The sequence below is a fragment of the Leopardus geoffroyi genome, chromosome B3 (assembly GCF_018350155.1).
Source record: "Leopardus geoffroyi isolate Oge1 chromosome B3, O.geoffroyi_Oge1_pat1.0, whole genome shotgun sequence".
In the NCBI taxonomy this organism is placed as follows: Eukaryota; Metazoa; Chordata; class Mammalia; order Carnivora; family Felidae; genus Leopardus; species Leopardus geoffroyi.
In genome coordinates, this window is record NC_059337.1 from 62153843 (window position 1) to 62173631 (window position 19789).

A 19789-nucleotide genomic window follows, 5' to 3' on the forward strand; every position below is an offset into this window, starting at 1 on the left:
CAACTTCAGCCAGGTCACGATCTCGCGGTCCGTGAGTTCGAGCCCCGCGTCGGGCTCTGGGCTGATGGCTCAGAGCCTGGAGCCTGTTTCTGATTCTGTGTCTCCCTCTCTCTCTGCCCCTCCCCCATTCATGCTCTGTCTCTCTCTGTCCCAAAAATAAATAAACGTTGAAAAAAAAAAATTTTTTTTTAAATAAAAAAAATAAATAAATAAAATAAAAAATAAAAATAAAAAAAAATAAAAACTCCCTTTCTTTGCATACTAACATTAGATTAATAATAGTTTTAAGTGGCAACTATTTGAGTGCTGTTACTTCTGATTTTTGTCAGAAGTGTGGCACTTTGTACATAATAAGCAATAGCATATTTGAGGCCCTGAAAGCATTCCAGCAATTATTTACCATCCAAAGTACGTTCAGAAAACTGAATAACATGCTCAAGGTTATAAACCTGCAGAAGTAATAAATAGTAAGATATCTGGCTTTTAGACTTCTTTCTTACTCTCTCTGTCCCTCCCCTGCTCTCTCGTTCTCTGTCTCTTAAAAAAAAAAAATGAATAAACGTAGACTTCCTTCATAAAGTACAGTGCTAGGCATTTGGTGCTTGAAATAGTTTGTCTTTTTTTTTTTTTTTTTTTTTTTGAGTATAGCTGACATACAGTATTATATTTCAGGTGTACAACATAGTGATTCAACATGTCTATACATTATATTATGGCCACAAGTGTAGCTACCATCTGTTACTGGATAACGGTATTACAATATCATTGACTGATTCCCTGTGTTGGACCTATTATTTCTGTGATTTACTCATTCCATAACTGGAAGCCTATACTTCCCACTCCCTTTTACCCATTTTGCCCAACCCCCATCACCCTCCCCTCTGACAACCATCAGTCTTTTCTCTTTACAAGTCTGATTCTGCTTTTTGTTTTTCACATTTCAGTTATGAATGAAATCATGTGATATTTGTCTTTTTCAGTCTGACTTAATTCACTGAACATAATGCCCTCTAGGTCCATCTACGTTGTCACAGATGGGAAGAGTTTATATATATATCCGCACATACACATACATGCACACATATACATATATATACATACACACACATGTACATATACATATAAAAACATATGCCACATTTTTATTTATTCACCTATCAGTGAACACTTAGGTTTCTTCTATATCTTGGCTACTATAAATAATGCTGCAGTAAACATAGGAATGCATGTATCTTTTTGAATTAGTGTTTTTATTTTCTTTGGGTAAATACCCAGTAGTGGAATTATTGGATCGTATGATTCTTGTTTTTATTTTTTTTTTGAGGAACCTCCATACTGTTTTCCATTGGATGACCAATTTGCATTCCTACCAACAGTTCACAAAGATTCCTTTTTCTCCATGTTCTTGCCAATGCCTATGTCTTGTCTTTAATTTTTTTTTTATATTTTATTTATATTTGATAGAGCACAAGTTGGGGAGGGGCAGAGAGAGAGACACAGAATCTGAAGCAGGCTCCAGGCTCCAAGCTGTCAGCACAGAGACTGACGCGGGGCTCGAACTCACAAACCGCAAGATCATGACCTGAGCCGAAGTCGGACGCTTAAGCGACTGAGCCACCCAGGCGCCCCCTGTCTTGTCTTTTTGATACTAGCCACTAGCCGTTCTGACAGGTGTAGGGTGATAATCTCATTGTGGTTTTGATTTGCATTTCCCTGATTAGTGATGTTGATCTTCTTTCCATATGTCAGTTGGCCATCTGTATGTCTTTTGGCAATTGTTGAAGTTCTGTGCTTATTTTTTAATCATATTGATTGGTTTGGGTTGAGTTGTACAAGTTTTTTATGTGTTTTGAATATTAACCCCTTATTGCATATATAATTTGCAAAAATATTTTCTGACTCATTAGGTTGTCTTTTTGTTTTGTTGATGGTTTCCTTCACTGTGAAAACCTTTTTATTTTGAAGTAGTCCCAATAGTTTATTTCTGCTTTTGTTTTCCTTGCGTTGGGAGGCACATCTAGAAAAATGTTGCTATGGCTGATGTCAAACTACTATGTTTTTCTCTAAGATTTTTATGGTTTTAGGTCTCAAATTTAGGGTTTTTAATCCGTTTTGAGTTTAATTTTGTTTGGAGTGGTAGAAAGTGGTCCAGTTTCATTCTTGTGCATGTAGCTGTCCAGTTTTCCCAGCACCATTTATTGAAGAGACTGTCTTTTCCACACTGTATATTCTTGCCTCCTTCGACATAGATTAGTTGGCCACATAAGGATGGGTTTCTTTCTTAGTTCTCTCTTCTGTATTATTGAAAGTTTTTCTTTAAGTATGCTTTACACCCAACATGGGGCTCCACCTCAGGACCCTGAGATCAAAAGTCATGTGTTCTACCAACTGAACCAGCCAGACACCTCTTATCTCTGGGTTTTCTGTTCTTTTCCATTCATCTGTATGTCTCTATTTGTGCCAGTACCATACTGTTTTGATTACTAAAGCTTTGTAGTATATCTTGAAATCTGGAATTGTAATACTTCCAACTTTGTTTTTCTTTCTCAAGATTGCTTTGGCTATTTGGGGTGGTTCCGTACAGATTTTAGTGTTATTTTTTCTTTTGTGGAAAACGCTGTTGACATTTTAATAGGGATTGCAGTACTTGGCTTTTTTTTTTTTTACTTTATTTATTTATTTTGAGAGAGGGCGAGAGGAAGCAGGATGGGGCAGAGAGAGAGGGAAAGAGAGAATCCCAAGCAGGCTCTGCACTATTCATTGTGGGCCTTGAGCTCACGAACTGCAAGATTAGGACCCGAGCTGAAGTCAGATGTTTATCTGACTGAGCCACCTGGCTGCCCCAGGTCTTTTTTTTTTTTAATTTAATTATTCTTGAGAGAGAGAGAGAGAGAGAGAGAGAGAGACAGAGGAAGAGAAAGCGTGAGCAAGGGAGGGGCAGAGAGAGAGAGGGAGAGAGAGAGAATCCCAAGCAGGTTCCACACTATCAGCACACCTGACACGGGGCTTGAACCCACAAACTGAGATCGTGACCTGAGCCAAAATCAAGAGTTGGACACTTAACCAACTGAGCCACCAGGCACCCCTACTTGGTCTTTTTTTAATTGAAGTAAAACATACATATGGGAAACTTTATAGATGTTATTAACTATGCAGTTTTTTTTTTTTTTTTTTTTTTTTTAACGTTTATTTTTGAGACAGAGACAAAGCATGAATGGGGGAGGGTCAGAGAGAGGGAGACGCAGAATCCAAAACAGGCTCCAGGCTCTGAGCTGTCAGCACAGAGCCTGATGCGGGGCTTGAACTCACAGACCGTGAGATCATGACCTGAGCCGAAGTTGGCCACTTAACTGACTGAGCCACCCAGGCGCCCCGTTTTTTTTTTGTTTTTTTTTTTAAATATATGAAATTTATTGTCAAATTGGTTTCCATACAACACCCGGTGCTTATCGCAAAAGATGCCCTCTTCAATACCCATCACCCACCCTCCCCTCCCTCCCACCCCCCATTAGCCTTAACTGTGCAGTTCAATGAATGCTCATTCAATTTTGACCATTGACAGAGGACCTTGTGCTAGTTATCCATGTCACTTTTCTGTCCTAGTTTCAGTTCTTAGACTGGCTGTAATCTAGGAAAGAGATTCAGTAGTGGACTGCTTAATTTTAATTTATATTCATATTTATCCATTGGTAATAAGTAAGACAAAATGAATGTAAGCCTAGCGGGTCAATTGAAATGCAGTGTTTGAAAGAATCTGTCTCTGGAGAGGAAAAAAATTTGATTATTCATGTGTTAGAATTCTGGCAACATAGGCATTATCCATAATATTGGCAGGCTCTCTTAGTGGGAGATAAAGAGTGAAAAGACTTGAAAGAATTAGAATGGTTGGGAATTCTCTGAATCAGATAGAAGACTAAAAGCCAGAGTAACAGCTATCAGAACCATAGTAAATCTTAGGACCTGTTGGTAATAGAAATACAGTTTATTTCTTGTTGATGAATACCATGAGGAGCTCTTTCTGCAGTTAATTGCATCTCTCAAATATGTGTCAGGACCAAATAAATATTCTGGTGGAAATTGAGAAGCATGAAGCGTTTTCCTCTCTTAAGTTATTTTCAGCAACTTGCCATGCACATGGCTGATGAACCCATTTTGTTTTGAAGTAAGGAAGTCATTCACTTTGAAGTACTAAATCTTTGTGGGTCTTTTTGTGGGAAGAAGACCATGTTTTAGGAGCTTTGGTTTTTCTCTGGCTCAACTTTTTGTAGTAAAGGTGATTTGAAGGCAGGCTTCGAACACAGACCAGCCCTTCTAAGCCTCACCACTGTCTTTGCTTTTGCTTCAGTTGCAGCAGTACCAGTACTACAGTGCAGGCCTCCTGTCCACGTACGACCCTTTCTATGAGCAACAACGGCACCTACTTGGACCCAAAAAAAAGAAATTCAAGGAGGAAAAGAAACTTAAAGGTGAGCATATTGACCTGCCTTCCACATTTACTCTTTAGTTTCAGGGTTGTGTGTAGCCTGTTGGTACATTTGGACTTTGAACATAATGCATGTAGTAGAGACTTGCTGTATCTGAAAAACCCTAGGCCTCCCTATCTAAGTCCTATTATTAACCTTATTTCATATTTGGTTTATGATCTCTTCTAGAATTATAAAGACATAAAACTGCAGATTCGTAGCCAAAGGTTTAAGTCAGTTAGTTTATTCCTTCTTTCTTCTACATACTTTTCCAAATGTTGAAAATGTTCTGGGAGAGGAAGAAGTTGATTAGGCACAGGGAAGTATGAAGAGCAACCTGAAGTGTTGGGAATAAGTTATGATTGTTGTTGTGTGTGGAAATTCAAAATAGATCACCTCTCTATCTTGTGTAATGCTTATCTGCCTGTTTGCCAGGAAATGTGCTTTCCTCCCTTACTGAGCTCTAGGCAGCTGGAGATCAGAAAGGAGGTAGGAAGGGAAAGTTTTAAACTCTGTGTACAAGTCAGATTTTGTTCACCTAAAGGTATGAACTCTACTCAGAAATTCTTTTAAGCCTTCTCCCCTTTCTCCCACATCCTCCTAGTTTATCTCTGTATTTAAAAAAAAATATTTTGTATATTTATTTTTGAGAGACAGACCACAAGCAGAGGAGGGGCAGAGAGAGAGGGAGACACAGAATTTGAAGCAGGCTCCAGAGAGCTTAGAGCCTGATGCAGGGCTCGAACCCACGGACCGCGAGATCATGACCTGAACTAAAGTCAAACGCTTAGCCAACTGAGCCACTTACGCGCCCCTCTTTGTATTTTCTCATCCTCTGCAACCTCCCCTCCCCACCCCACCCCACCTCTCAAATTAGTTTTTTGTGCCATGTGTGATTTTCTCTTCACAGGCCATGATGTCCTATCAGTTAGCACATTTTTTCTTTCTTTGGTTTTTTCTTCAATCACTTTACATTGCCACCAAGTAGAAATGTTTCCTTCCTTTTGGCCATTACTTGAGTTCGTGGTACTTTATAAGTCTCCCTTCCTATTGTTGGGTGCAACAGAAATTCAGTTTTTAGGTTTTATTTTGTGTTTCTCTTTCATGTAAACATAGGGAGTATCCAGTATTCTTCCAAGGTAGTGAGATCTTTCTCTTGGAATAGTCATAGGCCCGAATACATAAAGAGGTAAACATTGCCAGCCTCACTTGGAATGAGGAAGGAACCTTGAATTTTTTTAAAGTGATGAGGTTGTTTGTGGCTGTCTTCTGTGGAAGGGCAGAAATGCGACATTCTCAGAGTCTGTTTCCTTTGCAGCCAAGTTGAAAAAAGTGAAGAAAAAAAGGCGAAGGGATGAAGAACTTTCCTCTGAAGAATCTCCTCGTTGCCACCACCACCAGACCAAAGTCTTTGCCAAGTTCTCTCATGATGCACCTCCTCCTGGCACCAAGAAGAAGCACTTATCTATTGAGCAGCTTAATGCTCGTCGTAGAAAAGTATGGCTCAGCATTGTGAAAAAGGAACTACCAAAGGTACGTGAGTGCCTCCAGCATAGATGGCAGGTTTTGTCTCCCTGCCCTCTAAAGAGGAGCTGTTGGAGCTAGATACCTTTACAGTGTTCAGAAAGGAAACTAATCTGATGGAATTAAGATAATGCTGAATAGTACTCTTATTAGTTGACTGTTTTTTTCCAGATTTTGATCAGAATCCACAAGACAATTAGTTGTTCTGTGGTGTTTATTGTCCAAAAAATGGAGGGAAACCTCTCTGAGAGAGGAAAGCAGTTTTCTTACTCATAGCAGTAGAGATTGAACAACAAGTTGATAGGTGATAGTAGAGGAAATTAAAATGAAATGGTGGAGTTATGTTTCTTAGAGAATTTATAAATATTTGAATGTTACTGAAGAATCACAGACGTAAGAAAAAATGTGAATGATTCAAGAGAAAGATGTTTAGGCATTCTTTTTTCTATTTTAATTTGGTTTTGGTAATATTTTATTTTGATATAATTTCAAACTTGAAAGTTTCAGGAATCGTACAAGGAATGTCCATATACCCTCGACTCAGTTTGCATTTTACTTAATTAGTTGCTTTATTAATTGAGTGTAGCCTTAATAGAAATATGAATAGGGTATTTTCTGAATTTAGAAAAACTGATACTAAACTCAAGGAAAAGAATCAATATGCAAGAATTGCCAGGGAACACTGAAAAAGACACATCAATCATTAAAATATACCGTAAAACCTCTATAATTCATCAGTGTAGTACTGCCACATGCCTAGGCAAATAGATCAGTGGAATGGTAGAGTTAAAAAATTTTTTTTCTAATTTATGTATTTTGAGAGAGAGTGAGCATGTGAGCAAGGGTGGGCAGAGAGAGAGAGAGAGAGAGAGAGAGAGAGAGAGAATCTCAAGCAGGCTCCACACTGTTAGCACCAAGCCCGACATGGGGCTTGGTCTCATGAACCATGAGATCATGACCTGAGCGCAAAATCAAGAGTCAGACGCTTAACTGACTGAGCCACCCAGGTGCCCCTAGACTAATAGACTTTTTAAAAAATGGTGCTGGAACAACTAGGTAGCCATTTGGAAAAAGATAAAAGTAGATCTGTTTCTCACACATATACTCTGAACATACTAAGGTTCTTAGTATAAAAAATGAAATCATACAAATACTAGAGGAAAAGGATTACATTCCTATTTAACCTTGGCTCAGCAAAAGTATGACTCAACATCCAGAGGCAATGAAAGAAAACATTTGTAAATTTGACTAAATACAAATAAATTTTTTCATGACAAAAGACAGCTGACAAAGTGGGAAAGACTATTTACATTGTCACAAAGGGCTCGTATCTCTAGTATATAAAGAACTTTTGAAAATTGAGAGCCAAAGAACCACAAATTCAGTAGGCAAGTAAAATGACGGGAATAGACAATTCATAAAGAAAGATACAAAAATGGCTCTTAAATATTAAAAAGGTTCAAAGTCTCATAATTAGAGTAGTCTAAAATAACAACCTAGATACCATTTTTCACTTATCACAATGGCAAAAATTGGAAAATACGATAACACATTCTCTTAAGAAGGCTATGGGGAAACAGACACTTTTATACATTGCTGCTAGAAGTGCAAATCAGAGAGCATTATTCTGGAGGGTAAATTGGCAATACCTAATAATCTCCATATGCAGTTACCTTTCAAACCAGCGCTTCCACTTCTAGGAATTATCCTGAGGCTAAACCTGCAACTATACAATGTAAACAAAGTTACTCATTACAGCATTATTTTTAATTGCAAAATAAACAACTTTAATGCCTATACATGGGGCTTGAATTGAACTCTGGTAGATATACACAGTGGATTGTTATGCTGCTGTTAAAAAGAAATAATGAGGAAGACCTTTCTGAAGTGACATGGGATAAAGACATAGTGTTAAGTGAGAAAAGCAAAACAAAAGCAGGCATCTATAGTATTTACCTCTCATATAAGCAAAACAAGAATATAAGAAAATACACAAATTCTCATTCATGCAAAAGACATTCAAGAAGGATAAGCCTGAAATTAAAGTGTTGATTTCTTATAGCGGGCAGGTGGTAAAAATGTAGAAAGAAAGGAAGGAATGGGAGCAGGTTAGCAGGGATGAGGGGCAGTCTTTGAGTACATCGTTTTGTATGTAGGGCTGACTTTGAAAATCATGGTAATGTTTCATATACTTCTCATATACACTGATAATAAAACAATTGAAACCAGTCAGGGTGTGGGAAGGGAATTAGGTTGAGGGGATATGTGGGCCAAGTGGAATAAAAACAGGAAAAATGGTGTGCTTGGGTAGCTCACTCAGTTGAGTGTCCAACTCTTGGTTTTGGCTCAGGTTCTGGTCTCATGGTTCGTGACTTTGAGCCTAGTGTCCAGGCTCTGTGCTGATACTGTGGAGCCTGCTTTGGATATTCTCTTTCCCAGTTCTCTCTGCCCCTCCCCCACTCGTGCACACACATGGTGTCTCTGAAAATAAATAAAATTAAAAAAAAAGTCAAGAACAAATGTTAACTGTATCAGAAATGAGTAATATATAATCAAGTTGCAGGGATTGGGGAAGAAAAGGACTCCCTGAAGTAACTGAAGAAATCAGTATTTTGACTTGATATGTAAGGCTAGAGACCAAAAGAATTGTACGTAAATGCTATGATTGACATAGTAAGTGTTTCTTACAAAAGAATGGGTTAGAATTTTGAAACTACTCTGTATGTGTACTAGAATTGAACAAATAAGTAAATATGTTGTAGATGACAGCCAGTTTCTTGCTGTTGGAAACATTTAAAGTGAAGCCTTTGAAATATGATGGGAGCCAGAGCTCTCAGTACACACACACACACACACACACACACACACACACACACACACACAAAGATGTGTACAGAAATATAGTTGTGTGTGTGTGCATAGGTTAGTATGCATATATACTTAATTTCTAGCTAGCTCTTTGCAGAGAGTGCCTAGATGCAGCGATATCCCAGTAACAATTAAGTTATCTAGTTCCCAGATCTTGATTTCTCAATAGTTTTTATTCTCTAATAAAGTTAAGGAGGTACTTGAAGAAAGATGGAAGTGGGGGATTGTCAGAAGAACACAGGAGCCAATCTGAAGGGGCTCTTCATCACCAAAGTTAGAATAATTGAGCAATGAAATCGATAATAATAATACTGAATTTTAACACATAGAATAAAAGAAATATCAGTGAGTCCATACTGTTATAAATAATTAAATAAGAAAACAGATAAGGTAGAAGGAACAACTCTTCCTTGCAGTAGAATTCCAGTTAATAGGACAGAAGGAAGTAGAGAATCATCATTAACACAAATACCATGGTAATAATTGTTGCAGACTGGATCCATTGATGAAGGCTAAAATCAGAGGACGAAAGATACAGGAGAACCAGAGCTTGCACATACTGAAAGCATCTCCCCAGCATATACATCTCAGCACAAAAAGAAAGATAGTGATAATCATGGGTAGTTACTACCATGGTAAGGTGGTAGAATCTACTTTAACCAAAAGATCTAAGTAACACTAGTAATAGAAATTTTGATATTGTGAACTTAATTTGATGCCCTGAGAAGAACATGTCGTTTCTGGGGTATTCTTGCCAAAATGTGTAATGTCATTCGGATCATGAGAAAACATCAGAAAATCACAAACTTTGGGGAAATTTTACAAAATAACTGATTAGTGCCTTTCAAAAGTGTCAAGGACATGAGAGAAAGATTGAAGAATGTTATATATGCAGGAAGAGAACTGAGGAGAAAAGCAACTAAATACATTGTGGGATCCTGTTACAGGATCCTGGAACGGGAAAAGGATTTTAGTGGAAAAATTGTTGACGTTCAGATAAGACTTGTAGTTTAATATTTTACCAGTGTTATTTTCCTTTCTTAATATAGTCAAACCTTGGTTTGCGAGCATAATTTGTTCTGGAAACATGCTTGTAATCCATAGCACTTGTATGTCAAAGCGAATTGCCCCATAAGAAATAATGGTATATGTGCTGCTGAAGCGAGCACAGAAATAACGGAAACTCAGATGATTCGTTCCATAACCCAAAAATATTCGTATAAAATTAACTACAATGCTGTAATATAATACAAAATAATAAAGAAAATACAAAATATAAAGAAAAATAAATTAACCTGCACTTGCCTTTGAAAGCCTTTGTGGCTGGTTTCAGGGAGACGAGACGAGGTTATTGTGTAGGACGACTTTCACTATCACTAATAGAATCACTGCTGTCTCTTGGCTCAATGGAATCTTTTTCTGCATGGGGGCTATCGTATATGCTTGCATGGATGTTGACTACAGTACAATAATAATAAACTCATATACTGTATTTAATGTAACTGGCAATTAGGCAGCATAGGAAAGGGTCTATATCTGTAGGCAGCCTGACCTAAAATGAAGCAGAGCATTCCTAAGCGTACTCTTGTTTGGAAAAGCAAAGGACTGTCCATAGGTGCTTTGAAGTGACAAAGAAACTAGTGCCAGGTGTGAGCACCTTCCAGCATTCTAAAAAATTGATGATTTCTGTCAAACACTGTGGCCTGAGACTGAGCATCCGAGTATGGGAGACAATCACCCACAATCCCACAAAGAGAGAGCGAGAGAGAGAAGATCCATTGGCTCACTTATGATCATGTGATGTTCGACATCTCACACTACTTGTATTGCAAGACATCACTCATTTATCAAGTTAAAATTATTAGAAACGTTTGCTCATTTTATGGCACACTCGTAGAGCAAGTTACTCTCAATCCTGGGTTTTACTGTGATTGTATTCTGTGGGGCACCTGAGTAGTGGCTCATTCAGTTAAGCATCCAACTCTTGTTTGGCTTAGGTCATGATCCTGTATTTCCTGTGGAGCTCCTTGCTGACAGTGGGGAGCCTGCTTGGGATTCTTTGTCTCCCCCTTTGCCCCTCCCCTGCTCATGCTCTCTTTCTCTCAAAATAAATAAATAAACATTTAAAATAATTGTATTCTAGTTATGTAAGATGCTAAATGAGGAAAAGCAGCAGGAGCAATATAAGGGAACTCTGTATTATTTTTTGCTACTTTTCTGTAAGTCTAAAATTGTTTCAAAACAAAATGTTTTAAAATGATATGGCAAGAGTAATGCAAGGAACTGCCATGTATCCTTTACTCATATTTAGCAATGTTTGCTTTGTTTGCTTTTGTTACATAAATGCATACTTTTTTCTCACCCATTTTGAGGGTTAGTTTGACACTTTGTACTGAACTTCCTTGTAATTCAATGTGTGTTTCCTAAGAAAAAAGACATTCTGTCATACAGAACCACAGTACAGTTATAAAGATTATTATCTGATCCACAGACCATATTTAGATTTCATCAGTTGTCTATAAAGGTTGGGGCTTTTTTTTTTCCTGATTGAATCCAGGATCCAATCTAGAAGTACATGTTTCATTTAGTTGTCACATCTCTTTAATCTCCTTTAAATCTGACATAGTTTCTCAGCCTTCATTTTTCATAACATTTTTATTTTTGAAGAATATAGGGCTATTATTTTGTACAGTGTTTCTGAATTTGAGTTATCATTCTTCATGATTAGATTTGGGTTATTCATTTTGGGCAGGATTACCAAAAGAGTGATATATCCTTCTTGGTATATCACATTGGGAGGCACATGACCCATTGTTCCAATTTGATGGTATTAGCTTCGATCCCTTGGTATGTTTGTGCTTCTTAACAATTACCATCCCCCCCCCATGCCAATTAATATGTATTTTTGGAGAGAAGAACATTCTTGATGAGAGAAGTTATAGGGAAATCCTCTTTGTACCTGGTGAATAGACTTCAAAATGATGCCCATCTAGGGTGCCTGGTTGGCTCAGTGGGTACAGCATGCAACTCTTAATCTCAGGGTCTTGAGCTCAAGCCCTACATTGGGTGTAGAGATTACTTAAAAAAATAAAAATAATTTTTAATTTTTTTAAATGTTTATTTAGTTTTGAAAGAGAGCATGAGGGGGAGAGGGACACAGAGAGGGAGACACAGAATCAGAAGCAGGCTCCAGGCTCCGAGCTGTCAGCACAGAGCCCTACGTGGGGCTCAAACTTATGAACTGTGAGATCATGACCTGAGCTAAAGTCGGACGCTCAACCGACTGAGCCACCCAGGCGCCCCAAATAAAAATAATTTTAAAACATGATGCCCTCCTTATGATCAAGAATTCCATAGGAATATTTGAGATTCTTGTCTTTTTTTTTTTTTTAGTTTTTTAACGTTTTAATTCATTTTTTGAGAGACAGAGAGAAACATTGTGAGCAGAGGAGGAGAGAGAGAGACGGAGACACAGAATCTGAAGCAGGCTCCAGGCTGTCAGCACAGAGCCTGACGCAGGGCTTGAACTCACGGACCATGAGATCATGACCTGAGCCAAAGTTGGCTGCTTAACCGACTGAGCCACCCATGCGCCCCAAGATTCTTGTCTTTTAAGTAGCAATAGCTGCTTAAGCATTAGTAGGAGAAAGTTTTGATAAAGGGTGTAAAAATTCCTGTAAGCAGATCATCTGAGGTGCAAATTTTATAGAAATGGCTTTTAAGCCGTCTAACTTCGTACCCACTGTTTCTTCAGATTTAGTCACTCACGTATGCCTGTGCTATGTCTTCTCCCATATCAACTGGATCATCATGGGAAATCAGGTTTTTTATTGAGGTTCTTTTGTTTTAACTGAATTGGAAGACAGAATCAGCTCATGACTGGTTTGTTGGGTGCTGAGTCATCTTGTGTTAGGTCTGCCTTAGAATTTTTTGTTAGAGAAGATGAAGCTTAGCGAAGCTTAAGTGTTGGCAGAAATTAATAGTGGCAGCAGATTTGTTCTGGTTGGAGGATAGAAACACAAACTGGAAGGCTAGTTTACCGTTGTAACAATTCCTGTATGTCATTGCCTGCTATCTCAGCTTCTTTGCAGATGGGCTTTGCAAAGCGGTGTGTATTAGTGTGGTACTAGGGTTTAGGGCATGTTGTTACATTTTCCACTTCAGGCCTAAAATATAACTTAAATTCTTTCTAAAGTATACAGAAGACTCTGTTTAAGGCAGCCACAGCACTAGCTTATTCTTCCTAATGCTGCTTTAGTAGCTTTGTGTGTGGTTCTCAGTTGGTGCATTTGGATGACTTTATTTTTTAACCCTTCAGGAGTTGAATAAAAGACAGCGTCAGTCTACACAATCTTATTTCAAAAGGACTCCTAAATGATATAATTGTTTTTAAATATTTTAGGCCAACAAGCAGAAAGCTTCAGCTCGTAACCTGTTTCTCACCAATAGCCGAAAGGTAAATTGTAGTTTTATATTTCCCGTTTTTTGTTATGTTGGAATATGTCTACGTTTGCTGCTCTTGTCTCTTGTGACCTGGTAGAATACCTTAGGTACTGTAGTAGTACCTAAGAGAATTTCTGGATGTTCTCTATTTTATAAATAAAATTGCTCTTCCTCACATTTCTGGTATTTGAACCTTTTTGAATGAGACCATAGCCTGCTCTTAATTCCTTCGGCAGTTCATGTGCTCAGTCTCTTTATCTAAGAAATGATGGTTAGTAATATTAATACCTTCCTTTAGAGGGAAGTAACACAACTTCTTTTGAGATCTGTGAGATCAGATGAGGTAATGTTATTGGTTCTGTTTTCCTGGGCTAATCTAATCACTCATCCTCAGTTTCCTCATCTGTAAAATGAGGATGTCTGTACTACCAACTTTGTAGAGTTTATGTGAAGAAATAAATTAGTTTAATGATGTTAGGCTTAGAGTGGTGCCTAGCATATAATAAGCATTAATTGCTACTATTATTAACGTGTATGATAATACTTTGTAGCTTCCCAGCACATCTCGGGTCATTATACTTTTTTTTTTCTTTCCATCTAAGGTGCCAGTATGTGTATAAATTTTTCATTCCATGTATTACCTCAGGGTCTGTGTCTGGACCTTAGTACTGTGCAGGGACATTAACCACATTGTGGCAAAAGGAGATGTGGTCGTAGAAAGACTGTGTGCACTGAACTGACTGAGGAATGCTGTGGTTTAGAGCTAAGGGAAGACTGGCCGTGGTGTTGGGTCCTTCTCCTTTGTGAGAATGCTGTTGTCATCTGCAGCTCGCCCACCAGTGCATGAAGGAGGTGCGTCGAGCTGCCTTGCAGGCCCAAAAGAACTGTAAGGAGACCTTGCCTCGTGCCCGCCGCCTCACCAAGGAGATGCTTCTGTACTGGAAGAAATATGAGAAGGTGGAGAAGGAACACCGAAAGCGTGCAGAGAAGGAAGCCTTGGAGCAGCGCAAGTTGGATGAGGAAATGCGGGAGGTAGGGCAGTAGTATAAAATTTTGAAAACCCTGATTGCTCAGCCATATCAAGAGATTGGTGTATACTACATAAATTGTAAGGTAATGAAATCATTGGAAAAAATACATTTTAAGACATAATTTTGAGGATAGTAATTTTAGTCCACTAAAGCGATTCTGTTTTTATCCTTCAGTAAGGCCCTCTCTCCGGCCTTCACCTCTCTTTGTATGCCAAGTTTTTCTGTTCTTTCTTAGCCTTATTCCTCTTTATATTTCTGGTGGACCAAAAAAAAAAAAAAGAAAAGAAAAAGGATAGGGATGAACAAAAGAAAACGGCTTACAGCTTATCTTGGCTTGGTTCCAGGTGCTGGCTGCAGTTTCTTCCTTGTTGGAAGAGCGGGGCTGGTTGCCAAATTTAGGGCCAGATAAGAACAATAGACAAACTAGTCCAGTTTTGGGACCCATCCCCCCACTCCTACATGCTTCACTGTTTTAACTTTCAGCCAGTATTCCTCTAAGCCTGATGTTAGTTAATATGTAGGTGAGTAGATTGTTCAGGGAAGCCAGAGGAGAAAGTAGGAGGACAAAGTCATTATGTTGTCATTGGCAAACCGGTTTGGTTGTGTGCAGGGAAGATTGAGGTCTGAAGAAAGAAGGCAATCAAGGGATGGGAGGATCTTTTCTTTCAGGTATAGGCAGTAAGTACTCGTGTCAAAGCAGAGCTGTGGCCTCTTCTGAGCTCTTGATCTTTTATCTTGTCTTTGAGGGTGAATATGGATTTTGCCAAGTTTCTTAAGTCTCGTGGGTAATTTTTATCTTTGTATGCAAGATAAACATATTAGTGTGTTAGTAAACATTTGATGCTATATGGAATACTTCCATGTGAATTTATAGACATTTGAGAGTCATAGGTCTTGAAGTTTTGCAAGCGACCAGACGTATGTATGATCTGAGTTTGTGAAGCATTCTCTCAGTTTGGTTGATAATTAACTGATGGGTTTCATTCATGTTTATGTTTTATGTCCTTCTCCGAACCTTTGAAATAAAACTATTTGTGATGGAACTTTATTGTTCCTTTAATTTACTTTGCTCATTTAAACATGTAGTAGTTGACTGTTGTAAAGGAGGTGTTACTCTTTTTTGTTTTAATTTAGAAAGGTTTTCTCGATAGTACTTTAGCTGTAATCAACCTGTATTTATTATGAAAAATAACTCCCATTTTCTCTCAAATTCTCTTTCAGATTTTCTTCTCATTTGAATCTGGCTCAAGTACTATAAAACCTTAAAGAGAAAGTATAGTTTTATATAGCATACCTTAGGACTAGTCTCCTTTCTTGGCTAAGTTCCCTGTTATATTTTTGTTTTTCATTTGGGGAGGTGGACCAAGGGTAAATCAACTCTACTTCATATGAATTTTATTATAAAATAGTTAATGCAGAGTAGTGACATGTGCATTTGATCTGTATTCATATTTTATAGGTCATCACAGATGAACTATACATTGTTTTTGGGAGTATTTTCTTCCTTTTTCATCTTATTCTTAAATATCTTCTGGTTGACTTTCAGAATAATTTATAGCCCCTAGTCACTTATTTTCACTTTCGGTGATAAAGAAGATCTTTTGACATGTTTACATTTTTTACAATACTAAAACTATATACAGGTATCTACCACCTAGGTTATGGAATAAAGCTCATTGGTTGAGTTTAGTTGGTATCTCTGCACCACTCTAGGAAATTGATACAGTAAAGAAATAAGCATTTTAGAAACAGAAGCTTAATGGAGAAAACATTTCATGTTGTAAATGAGAGCAAAACATATGTTATTAAATATAAGTGAAGACTATTCCTTGCTTTTAGTACCACTGACTTGGTTATAATAAAACTGTGCGTTAACAATTCTTTTCTAAAGGTAAAGAATCTATAATAAAGAATTGTATGCAAACTATATATAGATTTTATGAATTCTGTTGATCACCTCTTGTTGTATGTGATTGATGATTTGACTCTGTTTTCACTTTTAACTTTTTTCCCCTTTAGGCCAAGAGGCAACAACGAAAACTGAACTTCCTAATCACCCAGACAGAGTTGTATGCCCATTTCATGAGTCGTAAACGAGACATGGGTCATGATGGAATCCAGGAAGAAATCTTAAGGAAACTGGAAGACAGTTCTACCCAAAGACAGATTGACATTGGTGGAGGAGTGGTAGTTAACATCACACAGGAGGATTATGGTGAGTCCTGCATCAGGAGGTAGAGGAAGTGGGTACCTTCTATTTTTTCATACCTAAGGTTTCTTGCAAGTTTTGTCTTGATCGGTAAGCAATGATTAGTAAAGGGGAATTTATTGCACTGGAGTAGGGAAAGTATGAATAAAATCAACATACAAAATAACTTTTTTTAATTAAAGAATTTGAAAAGGAAAGGGTGTGTTTATATGATCTTATAAGTTTGGGAATATTTTATATGTTTTGATTTGTTAGTAGGAATGGAGGCTATTGAACCAGAAGAATTCAGTGAACATGTCTCAGCAGAGAAAATCATGTCTCTCTTAACAAGATTCTTGGTGATATAAGTCAAGCATGAGAAAGAGACTGTTCAGTTTTGGTATTTTTGTGTCCACAGGGGGAGGGATGAATTGGGGTGAAGTTTGAGAGTAATTTCACAGAGAATAGTGATAAAGATCATGTTGAGCTCAGAATAAAAAGAGTGAGCGTTCCTGCGTGGGTCTTAGGGGTTACACATGTCTTGATTTCTTCTTTGGGGATAATTTTCACCCAGCAGAAATCTATCACAGTTTTTAATCCCTATTGTTATGCTTTTCTTTGCTTTGACATTGCTTTGTGCAAAAAACCCAGGATTGGGAGCCTGGAGCTCAGGTGGTTTCTGTGAGCTGGCTTTAGCTACTGGAGACATGGCACCCCTCTGCCTTCATTGCCACTTCTAAGTCCTAACCTTTGTCATAAAACTTGAGCCTTTCTGTTCTCTCACCCTCTGTGAATTTAGGGATGAGTAGGTTGGGGGAGTTAGGGATTGACAGTGTCAATGTGAATTGCATCTTTGAAGGAGATCAATTAATGACTTGCGATAATCTATAAGTTTTCCTTTTCAGATAGTAACCATTTCAAAGCCCAGGCCCTAAAGAATGCTGAAAATGCTTACCATATTCATCAAGCTCGGGTGAGTCTTACAAATGAAAAGAACCTATGATGCGCTCTGGAAATACCCCACAACCTTTCATTTGGGTTATTTTCCTTTCGGTTTATTCCTATTTCCAGTGAGAAACACTGGCAGATGTGTGTATATGTATGTGACTATGTGTTGGGTGCGGGCTATGTCTCCATTTAGATCAATAGGAATAATTGAGGAAGGGTGGAAAATAAGCATTCACTTGTGTGAGCTTTAGGAGTGTGTTGATTGAAGCGAGGATAGTATACCTATTTTTTTGTCCTCTTGAATAATCATGGGTAATAGAGTGTGAAATGCATCATGGTTGTTTAGTGAAGAAGACCATACTGGTGCTTGTTAAGAGAGCTATACCATTGCCTTAAGAAAACTGCTAAGTTAGGACCTTCTTTCAAACCTTAGTAATAGCTTGCTTATTCATGATGTAGTGATATTTCATGAAATCAGAAGGATATGGCAGTTAGATTGAATTAAAATAAGTAAAGAAAGTAAAGAATATACTGCATAGGAACCCTATTTAACAGGGTCTAGGTCAGGATAGATACAAAGTTGACCTTCTTCCCACCAACCCCAACCAAAGAAATTTTATGTCAGATTTTTAACAAATTTCTTGATGAAGTGAGTAATCATGTAGTATGGCTTAGGTCTGTTTATTATAAGAGAACTTCTAATATAATTGTTAAAATAGTAATGTTTCATATATCATTCTAGATATATAATATATTACATAATATTATTAGAAATTTTGTTCCAGTTACCACACAATAGATATATTGTCATTATGAATTTGATTTGAATTCCATTTTTCCCTCTTATGTTTTTCTTCTAATATGTTTTTATTTTCCAGACAAGGTCATTTGATGAAGATGCAAAAGAAAGTCGAGCAGCTGCCCTCCGGGCAGCAAACAAGTCTGGTACTGGGTTTGGGGAGAGTTACAGCCTGGCAAACCCATCTATCCGAGCTGGTGAAGATATTCCACAACCTACCATTTTTAATGGCAAATTAAAAGGCTACCAGCTGAAAGGCATGAATTGGTTGGCAAATCTGTATGAGCAGGTGAAGTTTAGAACTGTGTCATACCCACTCTGTTTTGTTACGTGTTTTTCTGATATCATTGGTTCAGAGTATTGCGAAATGAACACGAGATAATGTTTTTTTTTTTTTTTAATTTCTTTTTTTTAATTTTTTTTTTTTTTCAACGTTTATTTATTTTTGGGACAGAGAGAGACAGAGCATGAACGGGGGAGGGGCAGAGAGAGAGGGAGACACAGAATCAGAAACAGGCTCCAGGCCCTGAGCCATCAGCCCAGAGCCCGACGCGGGGCTCGAACTCACAGACCACGAGATCGTGACCTGGCTGAAGTCGGACGCTTAACTGACTGCGCCACCCAGGCGGCCCCAAGATAATGTTTTAAATTTCATTCCTTTTAAAAAGTTTCATTGACTCTGACAAGAGTCAGAAAGATGTTTCTATATTTTTAACCTGAAATTTTGTTTGAGAATATTTGTATTGTGTACATAGTTTGCCTTAAGTGGTCTTGGTAACCTGATTGATTGTGTTTTTTTGCCTGGATTATATTTGCTGGAAAACTGGCTTTGGCCTGTTATTCAACTCATGATATCACCTCAGGTATCATAATTCATAGTTGTAGCTGTAGAGTTGACAAAAGGAATCATTACAAGCAGTGGGTAATAGTGGTGAAATGATATTTCTAGTCATTTTTGTTTAAACAAGTCTAATAGTTTGGTTAGTTTTTTGGGACAGTATGTTGAACCCCTGTGTGATGGAATGTAAGAGGTACTGACTATGTGTATTTTTTTTTTCCAGGGCATTAATGGCATTCTTGCAGATGAAATGGGTCTTGGCAAAACAGTACAGAGTATTGCCCTCCTGGCCCATCTGGCTGAGGTGGGTAGATGCGGTCTTTGTCTTCCCCACTCTACATTCTGGGGTGAGAATCAGCCATTATCAAGCATTATGTCATGCTCTGTAGCATACCAGGACTGTAGGACTTACTCCTTGCCTTCAAGGTCATTACAAGGTGACATAGTGTGGTGAAACATTTAGGTTTTCAACCCTGGAACAGTTTTTGAGAGTGTGTGGTTTAAATAATGCCCCTCGCCCCCTGTCCACAATCATTAGAATAATGGCAAAGGAATGGTAGTTAGACCAGAAGACCCAAGTTCACATCTTAACTCTGTTTACTGAGAATGTAAACTTGAGCATTCTCCTCATCTTTTTTGCTTTGACTTCACTTTAATTTTCTGAGGTTTAGTTTCTACTTCTGCAAC

At 37.9% G+C, this 19789-nt stretch overlaps 1 protein-coding gene across 11 annotated transcripts in view; it reads left to right on the top strand.

Moving 5' to 3' along the window:
• The window catches only part of INO80 (INO80 complex ATPase subunit), a 144677-nt gene that overhangs the window by 31890 nt on the left and 92998 nt on the right, over positions 1-19789 (top strand). For all 11 annotated transcript variants that reach the window (XR_006704747.1, XR_006704748.1, XM_045449988.1 and 8 more), the window contains 8 exons: positions 4346-4466; positions 5782-5996; positions 13258-13311; positions 14127-14330; positions 16349-16544; positions 17423-17490; positions 18344-18553; positions 19326-19406. Coding sequence is in view for 9 of the 11 variants with exons in the window: in XM_045449988.1 (XP_045305944.1) it covers positions 4346-4466; positions 5782-5996; positions 13258-13311; positions 14127-14330; positions 16349-16544; positions 17423-17490; positions 18344-18553; positions 19326-19406 (1149 nt within the window). In the remaining 2 variants the exon portion in view is untranslated. The remainder of the gene's footprint in view (positions 1-4345; positions 4467-5781; positions 5997-13257; positions 13312-14126; positions 14331-16348; positions 16545-17422; positions 17491-18343; positions 18554-19325; positions 19407-19789) is intronic.